Source organism: Lycorma delicatula, chromosome 4 (assembly GCF_047948215.1).
Source record: "Lycorma delicatula isolate Av1 chromosome 4, ASM4794821v1, whole genome shotgun sequence".
Taxonomy (NCBI): Eukaryota; Metazoa; Arthropoda; class Insecta; order Hemiptera; family Fulgoridae; genus Lycorma; species Lycorma delicatula.
The window spans coordinates 90,065,276-90,075,990 of NC_134458.1; the positions used below are offsets into that span (position 1 = coordinate 90,065,276).

Sequence of the window (10,715 nt, forward strand, 5' to 3'; positions counted from 1 at the left end):
TTATGAACCTTATCACTTTAAAATATTAAAATATATCGAAAATATTTTTAATTTCAACTGTAAAACAGATTTTCTCAACCTGGAGATTGTGGTGATATGAAAGGGGATTCGCGAAATTAGCCTACAACTTTACAGGTAAACAATAATGAAATCATTTTATGACAAAAAAAAACATTTATTATAAACATTTTACTTACGTTTATAAGTAAACATCTAAAGAAAATAAATTAATGAGATGACTGCGTTTTTTTATTATTTAAAAGTTTCTCCATACGTGGATCTATGTTAGAAACATACAAAAGCAAATTGTTTTCAAATAACAAAAGATGATTACTATATTTAGTTTTTAGCGCAAACATAGACGAAAACCCCTTTTCACAGAGGTAAGACGTGGCGAAAGGGATTAATATTTTCAATGCTTCTGTGATTAAATTTTCATACTCACTTCCACGAGGAAGCCAAGAAGTATGAGAACTGTGAAATTTTTGCCACATCTGTTGATTAATCAAACTGGATACTAAAAAATTCTCCTGAATCACTTGCTTAATTATCTGATCGCAAACATAGGCAGACATGTTATCGATTCGCTTGATAATGTGTCGTTAGAAAGCGGAATTTTTTCAATTTTTTGCTTCTTCCACGCCTATTAAAACGGTGACCACATCACTTGCAACAGGCGATATGAAGTTTTCTGAGATAGTATGGGATTTGGACATCTTAGCTGCTCTTAATGCTATGAGATAAGATGCTTCAAGTGTACTTTTATCAGTATGGCTTGATTTGCAAATATAAGCTGGTTGATTTCTCAAAGTATGTAATTTTCTTTTAAAAAATTCCAAGTGTTTGCTTTTATGATCCAGATATTTAATTTCCAAGAGTCGAATTAATTTTGATGACTTCATGCTTCATCGGAGAGAACTTGAAAACAAACTACGTAATGTGGCTTTCCATTTAATGAGGTAAAACCATAATTTAAACAACTATCATTGTACAATCTTGTCTTTTTACTGATCGATCACTAGATGTATTTGGCTCACTTCGTTTTTTCACAAATTTAACCATTTTTCATACGAATCTAATTGAAAAAAAAAACAGTTACATCGTCTGACCGCCTATTAAAATACAGAAACCACAATTATTATTATTTTCAATGAAACTACGCTTTTAAAAACTTAGACACCAGACGCACGCTTCGCATTCGAAACTAAACTGGCTTTCTGCAATCTTACGTCTCTTTTATACTGCTGAGAGTACAACCTGTACAAACGTATCACGTGCATGTTCGAACATGACGCTCTCACAGCGAATATTATGCAAGCAGACCAAATTAGGAGCAAGTACACATCAAGTTGAAGCCTGTTAATTGCTCATGTTTGTACACTTCATACATGGATGTTCATACCCTGTCGTTATCCATGCAGCTAAACAGTTTTAACTAAGTTTGGTTTGGGTTGTTGTTAGGGGAGGGGTCGCGAAATATTAATTATATATACTTTTTTTTTACTATTTGATGTCGTGGAGCTCCGTGTAATCCGTGTAAAAATAATTGACTTTACTAGGACTTGAACACTGGAACTCTTGACTTCCATATCAGCTGATTTGGGAAGGCGCGTTCACCACTAGACCAAGACGGTGGGTTACCACTGGAATACCTAGTTAATTAACAGTTCAGTCGAATACTTCCAAGGATCCATCACTACATTAATTTTGAAAGCGTGACTTTAATTTCTAATGGATAAACAATTTTTTCAGCATTTAAGATAATCAAAATAAAAAATGTTTAATTATTTTTGTAGATTAGAATACGCTGATCTCCTGAGAAGTTCTGAGTACCCTACTCCCAGAAGGAAACCTTGAAGCTATCCTCCGAAAAGAATTATTTGTTTTTTGTTAAGTTTCTTCCGTGGATAGATCAACACTTACATAAATATCCTTTTTTCTTTTCCTCTACCCTTTTACTTATTTTGGAATCCTTCAGTATAGGTTACACCGCGTTACATTCATACAAAGAATTCCGGAACCTGTAAATCCGTCCAGACTCTTATTTCCTGCCCGAAGATAGCACAGTAAGCATAACGGTTGGAATACTTATCGCGTTAAGCTGGGCCTCCCATCCCTTCTAAAATAAAACCCTATATAAGAAACAGAGACTTAGTTCCCATTAAGGAAGAATATACAGTTATTGTTTTAAGGAATAAATATTTATGATGCTGAGATTTTCAGTGATTTGCGCATTATTTCTGAATTTATTCGGCAATTTTTTTGTTGTTGACATATTAACGTATGCGTCTCTTCAATGAAACTGTGGTATCATCGGCTACCATCGACCACAACCGATAGATGAAAGAACTGTCTCCTTTAATATTCCTTACCACGATTTTTGGAAGAAAACCTCTTTCCAGTATATGACCGATATTATTGACGCAGTTTCATTAGCTTAATTCTAAAAACCAATTAAAACTGTTAAAATGGTAATTTAAATCGATTTAAAATAACAAATTGGTGAAGATGATGACCTTTCGACCAACCGATGATTTAATATGTATTTTTATGTTTATAATGCAGTTAAAAGTACATGTTAATGGTATAGAGCTTATAATTCGAGTATGTTTTGGAGATGTGGTATAAAAGCTTTGCATATTTATCAGAAATAATGTAATTACCTCAAATCAAAGGTAATTAAAATAATCCTTATTTTAATAAGGGAAAAATAAACAAGGAAAATAGTTCTTTTTAATTTATTTACTATTATTATTTACTTTTTTTGTAAATAATAACAAAAGAATTGATATTAATGTTAAAATCAGCCACCTAGAATAGAGAAAATAACAGAATTTTAAAAACAGTTAGGTTTTTTATAAATAAACTGTATTTATATGGGAAATAACGAAGAAAATAAAACCGTAACCAAAAGGTAAAAAAGTAATTTTATATAGTTCAATAAACATTCAATAGTGTATATTTATAAACACACACGGTATTCTATATAAAAAAGGCGTGGGATAAAAACAATCACATACATTTTTACATTAATAAATATAAAATAAGTTCAAGGACAAAACAAAAAACTAAATCATTCAAAAACATAAACACGCAAAATATTATATAAAATAATTTTCTTCATGCAATTAAAGAAAGGGTTTCAAAGCTCTCCCAACATTGCCTTTGACAAATTTCGATTTCAAATACAAGATAAAATTTTTAATTACTTAATTATGCAATATTTATACTACAATTGTGAAAAATATCAGAATTTTCAGTAAAAAAAAAAAAGTTATGATTTACTATTACCCCTTGATCAAATGACTTAAAATTATTCAGTATTAAAAGTTTAATTGAGAAAAAATAAAAGGTCTTATTAAAAAAAAATGTTGGATTTCAGTGGACTCTCTTGAATACATGTTTTTTTATCTTCAAAATTTTACTGTATTTAGAGTATAATAGCTATAAAAAAAAAAATTTTTAGTTAAAGAATTGCCCCCCATTTGATCCCGTTGCTCGACAGCTATCTCATACAGCATTTTTAACAGCAGCCACAAGTTGAAAAACAAAATATCAAAGATTATAAAAAATTGTTTAAATTTTTAAGTCCTGACCCATTAGGAACCACTTTTAAAAAAAAGTTCCCATGTAGAGTCTATATAAATACTAGATACGGTTGAATTTGAAAATTAAAGTTTAGAAATAAATTGATATTTTAAATACGCGCTCGATTCAATCCCTTTGTTTTTTTTGGGTTAAAATTTTAATTATTAGAGTAATTATTTATTTCAATAAGTTGCCGCCCGATTTGAAGCAATGCTATTCAAAAAGGTTAAAAAAATTATAGTTTGCTAGGAAAAAAAGAAAAAAGAGTATGGTGATGGCCCCTTTTCCGATAGAGTTAAAAATCAGGTCGAAACTGGGATTTATGAATATATATAGCCAGATTTCAACTTTTTTTAGTTTACGGGTTTTCAAGATATGTGACAAAAACTGAAAAAAGAAAAAAAAGGCAAAAGAAATAATGTTGAACATCCCATATCCCTATATCGACATAAAAGTTTAAATTTTAAGTTTGTACTTAAATAAGTAATTTCATCGTACTAAAACTAAATTTTCTACGACCGCTAAATAAAAAATAACAAATTCAAAACGGCAAAAACTACCGATCTCCCTTTCTATTTTGTACAAAATTTAATTTCATAAATGCCCCATATATATACATTTTTTTTGAGCAATTTTCGAAGAATTTTTGTCGAGCCAGTCTGGCGGTAATATTCAGAATGAAGGCCAACACAAACGTACATCTTAAATAAAAAATAAATAGATCGCGCGAATACGGAAATAAACAACGTAGAAATTTTTATGCGAAGGATTTCTTTTTTATAGCAAGAAGATAATTTGGTTTAGCCCTAAAACTTACAATATCAACAGATAAAGACCAAATAATAGTGTAAAGTGAGTCAAATTTTTAGACCAGCTACTTCGCCTAATTCAAGCGGATGAATGACACGATAATTAGCATCATAACTGGAGGGTAGATAAAATTCAAGTAGGAAAACAATGATTTCTTCTTTTTTTTTAAAGTAAAATCAGCAACTAATTTCTCATCACAAGCACGATTATTTGAAATTTTGGCAAAATTTCAAATCTGGTCTCCCCAAAAATGTTCGTACAATTTTGATATATTTATTATTTTTATGCAGAATACTTAAATTTATTATATATTTTTAGTCTCTTCATGAATTTTTTATAACATTTTTTATGTTCCTTTAAAATTATACAATATAAAGTATAAAATAAAATTTATTTATAAAATTTTGAAAAATATGATATAAATTTGGTATGCATTTCCAAATAATTTTCACAGGATTATAGAAATAATCTTTTACTTTTTTTTCAGTTTAGATTATTAGACATTATTGCCTGTTATTGTAAAAATATTGGTCGAAAGGCCATTATCAAGCAGCTTTGGAGATTTTACAGTAATAACTAATCGCAAAAACATCAAAATTAAAATATGTAATTATTGCTATATTAATGGAAACATTGGTCGCGCGGACTCAAATTATTTAAGAACCGGGGACAACATGATACAGATGAATGTTTTTTTTATAAAAATATGCTTTAAACAAGGCTAAAAACTTATTTGCATTGGTAAGATTAATAATAATATCAAATAATCGATGGATTAAACCGTTACTTGATGAAAATACATCATAACCAAAAGAAAATAAACAAAATATGTAATTTGATTAACAAAAAATTTATTTAAAAAAATCACAGCTGTTTATGTACGCAGTACCTTCCTTAGATATTACGAAGAGAATACAGGTGGATGTATTCTGATAATAAACATCAGATGCTACGAATGATTTTTTATAGAGATGATTTTTTAAATAAATGTTGTGAAAATATACTTTGTTTATTTTCTTTTTGTAATAATAATATTGAGTTAACAAAAAAAAAACGTTAATTTTTTTTTAATTAAAAATTCGATAAAAACATACCACCCGTCGAACTTGAAATTATTATTAATTATAAAAAGAATGTTCTCTTAAAACAGGTTTCAGATCATCCTAAACTAATTTTTTCCCCTTTAAAAACAATTGACTTGTTTTTTAATATGACTAATTATATTTTTTTAATAAAAAATCGTTTAGTAGAATTTTATCTGTATCAGTAATTCCAGAACGGTTTTTTCTGAGTGATGAAAAATCCTCCTTTTAGAGAAAATAAAAAATTATTAATTAAACATTTTTTTCAACAAAATAATAATGAAACGTCACAAAAATATCGGGTACACAAATATTTATTTACGAGGTCGTGAATCTAATACATAAAAGTACACGTTTAATACATATTTTTCTCAAGGACTAGACATTACGTAATTATATTCATTGATTTTTCACACATGTCAAGAACGTAAAATCATGTTTTGTTTGAAACTCTGGTTTTAAAATGTAGAGCGGTCTAAAGTTAAGCTGGAAGTTTTCTATCGATTTAATTATGATCTGTTTATTAAAATTATGAACCTATTTACGTTTAAAATATTTAAATTTTAATTAGCTTCACTGCTCTTCAAGTTAACAGTTTAAAGAAATCATTTTTTGGATGGATTATAACAATTTAAAATTGTTGTATTTTGCTTCCTAGTAGAATATAACATCCCTAACCACGTGGATAATAATTCAATTAACGATAACAGTAATGTTTTTTTTTTACCCAAATGTAAAATTTTTTGACGTACAACAGAAGAAATTTTCATGGAACACCAAAATGATTTTGTTTACAACGAAATCAAATTTTATTGCTTTTTTCTGAACAGCTTAAAAAATTAATATAAAGTATTTACCATCGTCTACAAATATTCGTCTAAAACTTAATATTGCCTTTCCAGCTACTTCAAAAATCAAAAAGTTTTATTCCAGATACAGAAAAGTAGTTGTCAAATTTTCGTTTAGTACCAGTAAATATAAATCGTAGGGACCAGTTTTAAGTAAATTTTATTTTAAAAAATAATAATTTTATCACACCAGAAATTATTTCTATTTGTAAATATGTAATTTAATTATCTAAAAATAAATTCCGAACAATTTACTCAAAAATTAAATATTAAAAAATATCTTTTTACAAAAAATATACATATATTATTTTTAATAAGTTGTTATATAATTAAAATAATAATAATAATAAAAAATATAATAAACCTTGGGTTTTTATAAACTCATATAACGTACACTTTAAAAACGTTTAATTTTATTTTTTATCAACTTTATTAATTTTCTTCACATATTTGCATAACCTATCTATTATTTCATGTCATTATTAGGTTTTGAACTACAACCATTTTGTTTTTTTAATTAAATAACGCTGCTCCGATAAGTTTTCCTTGATCCTACCAATCAAATGCTGGAATAGTTTTTTTGTCATTGGTGAAATATAAACGTGTTATTCCTGACGCTATCTATAATAATATATAATAAAGAGAAAATATATAGATAGTGGTTGTATTTATTTATAAAATGCAGCCACTATTTATTTTTTATTTTCCCTTTTTTATTCGACGGAATGTCCATTTAATGGGAATAATAATTAGCCTACATATTGTAAATAAATTTTGATATAAAGATATAAATACAAATAAAGTCCTGATATTTTTTTTTTCGAAATTTTGGACTGAAGTGCGTAACTCAAATTATCGATGCGATTTTGCAACGTTTTTAATTTTGACTACTCTTTTTGTATGTTAGTAATCGGTTAAAAAACTGCTGATCCGATTATCCGACCGGATATATCCAAACCTAAGCTTAAACAGAATTCTTTTATTACTTATTTCATATGAATTCAGTTCTATTTAAAATTTAAAAATAAAATTGTGTGAAATAATTTGAGAATAAGGCAAAAATTACACTAATAAAGTTCTGATAAATTTTAAAATTTAATTTAACGGGTGTTTACAGAAGTTATTTTTAATTTTTTTTTAATAAACCTTACCATCGAATATCTTAGTGCCAAATAAAAAACACTTCGTTTACTAAGATACATCGTGTAATAAAAAAGGTTTAATCGTTAAATATAAACATTATACAGTTTATTAATATTCCAAAATTTTCTTGTTTTATAACAATATATAATTTAAACGTATTCTAATCATAAATAATGTTTAATATTATAAATAAAACGATTATAATTAACGCAGTAAATTTTAATTCTATTATCAGAATTCATTGCAGCGTAAATAGGATGTTATGATACAATATACTTTTGATATACACAGTTAACGGTTCATACTGCAGCGAAAAAACTAACTATACTAAGTCGTAACTTACATTATCTAAATTATTTATTATTATTAAAGAGTTAAATCTACGTTAATAAATATGACATTAAAATGTGAGTTTCATGTGTAACACAAACAAATTTATATTAAATTTAAAATTTTATATTAATTTATAGGCATAAATATACAAATAAACCGTTTCACACAGATTATAGCTGAGTTATTTTTTATGTAAAGAAGAAAATCATGAGAAAAAATTGTCTCTTGTTCGTGTACCATTCAAGAACAATTAAACTTTATTTGAAATCTGGGTTATTTTTTAAATTCACGGGAAACCCAAATTCCATTTTATTTATTATTTCAGGGTGCATTTTATAAACTAATTTTAGAAAAGGGGCAAACAATTTGCCCCTTTTCTAAAACGGTAGATCTACTGCGCTGCGCCAAAATCGTTCCTTATTTATTAATTCGAGATATGTCTTATTAAAAAATAAAATCCATAAAATTTACCACAGCTCAAAACTTTTTTTTAATGAGAGATCTATCCTTTTTGATAAAAAAGGTTTATGTAATTCATTCCTTCAAATTACAGTTTAACAAAAAAAAAAATTTCAAGGGAAGTAATATAAATGTTTTAAATATGCATTTTATAAACACGTTTTCCCACTAATTCCGACGAAAGAGATGTTTTTACATTTTCGTAATTCTAGAAGGATGTATACATAAAAAAAAATTGTTTAAGAACTAATCTTTAAAAATATATATCGAACGAATAACTTCATATGGAATCTAACTGGAAAATATTTTTCTCAGTAAAGCCAGTTGTAGTTAAAATTGATTTTTTAAATATAAACATGCAACTACATATTTTTTTTTACAGGTAAAAAATTATTTTAACTAAATAACACATGGTTATGGCTAAATAAAAGGAGAAAAATCTTTACTTTTTATACAAATTAAAACGAGAAACTAAAAATTGTAAAATATATGATAAATGCATGTCCTTAATTTAAAAGTTCAAGAACCCGTACATTCACAACCGGTTTTTTGACCGGACAAAACGCATCTTACTAGTTAGAAGCGTACTGGTATAAAAGAGGGTGGGGCCCGAGTTAACATGAAAATATAAAAAATATACCGCGAAATTTTAAAACCATTAATATTTATACAAGGAATATTACTACCACTTTTGTTTTTAATTTATTTTATTCAGAAACAAATGTAAATATTTAGAAATTTGTAATAAAAAGATTGCTTATATAATTTCCTTTATAAAAGAACTAAAACTAATTTAACGTTGCGATTAAAGTGGAACGTGTTAGTTTTATATTTATTTTGAATTACAATTAAATATATGGAATCGAGGGAAAACATAAGCTCATCAGCCGTTGAAGTGAATGCTTGTATTTATGCAAACGGCGAGTTCGGCGATGTGCCAGAGCCAACCGCACGATCGGTCTGTCTAAAATAAAACCGGTAGGTCGTCGTAACCATCCGAGTCGACCAAGACATGACATGCGCTTTTCGAACAAGCAGCCACGTGCACACAACAAAGTACTTCTACTCACCTATGTTGACGATCCTTATAGCTTCATCTTCTTCTAAGAACTTAAGAGCGACCGAAACATTTTCCAGCTTCTGGGATCTGAAAGTCGGTCTCTTGTTGTGTTTCGGTAATCGCTTTCCTGACAGCACTTCGACCAACGTTATTAAACGCAATCCGTCGCACAAATCCGTTTCCAAATTACCGATATGTTTGCTAACAGTTTTTAAATGCTCGTTAGCCCACCTCGTAAAGGTGTTTTGCTGTATACGTTTCCACCGCGCATCCTCGGCAAGTTCACGCTCCGTGGCCACCATCTCGTCATCGAGATTGTCACTGACCGGCTCGTGTTGAGTCGCATTGTTATTCATTCTGGAGATAGCAGCGCTACCTGGTGTACAGAAGATGTACGCTTACTTTTCCCTGGAGGATAGACTACACCGTCAAACACGCGCGCTAAAAACAAAGTTTATGAACGAATGAATATTATGTCGTATACGTTCGTACGCGAAGACAAGACGCACCAACGGACCCTAGGCTCGTACTGCCAAAGTCAAAAGAACAGACACTCGGTTAAAAATAAACCCCCCTCCCTTATAACTTTGTGTTATTAGTCATAGTGGCATGGCCCCATTTCTCACCACCACTACCTACACGAAAACCACCAATAACACCATGACCGTCTAATAAGACCTATGTACACGCACAGACACAAGTTCGATTCCCGATATGGTCATGAAATGACTTTCTTAATAGCAATACAATCCTTATCGATTCTCTTCTCTTGACACTTTCTCTTCAAGACATAATTATTATCTGCTACCATATGATCGACAAATAACCAAGATAAAACAGCTTACACTACAATAAGCGATTACAAATAGTTAAAATTCTGAATTTTATCAAACTGAAACAAAAATATTTTTAAAATATCCAAAAAAAATCATTGTGAAATCTAAATTTTTGCATATTATGTTTAAAAGTGTTACGCAGCATGTAAAATAACGCATACTAACTTGATGAATGTCTTCAAAACATTATCAACGTTTACGACCTCAAAATTATGAATATTTACATAACGATTTATAAAACCATATTATAATAATATTCTAACCTATTCATTTAACAGTGGATACCTTCCTCAACACTTTAAAATTACGAACGAACATGTGGAGAGTGAATAAAGTAATTACATATTTTTCCTTTCTTTTTCTTTTACATTACTCAGAAATTTCATTAAAATATAACTATAAAACAAACATCCTTGCAACACCTTCCTTACTGATTAGAAATCTGCATCCTGTGTAGTTGTATTCATTTTGTTGTATGCAAGTTTATAATCATTATTTAGTTGTGCATACTCCTATCATTTATTCCATGACTCTAGACGTAATGCAGTGCTACACA

At 28.6% G+C, this 10,715-nt stretch overlaps 1 protein-coding gene across 4 annotated transcripts in view; it reads right to left on the reverse strand.

The window, feature by feature from the left end:
• cher (filamin A protein cher) overlaps nucleotides 1-9,844 on the reverse strand; it is a 570,661-nt gene extending 560,817 nt beyond the window's left edge. For all 4 annotated transcript variants that reach the window (XM_075363574.1, XM_075363565.1, XM_075363566.1 and 1 more), the window contains exon 1: nucleotides 9,334-9,844. In XM_075363574.1, the coding sequence (XP_075219689.1) occupies nucleotides 9,334-9,679 (346 nt within the window). In that variant the 5' untranslated portion in view covers nucleotides 9,680-9,844. The remainder of the gene's footprint in view (nucleotides 1-9,333) is intronic.
• Nucleotides 9,845-10,715: the final 871 nt, after the last annotated feature.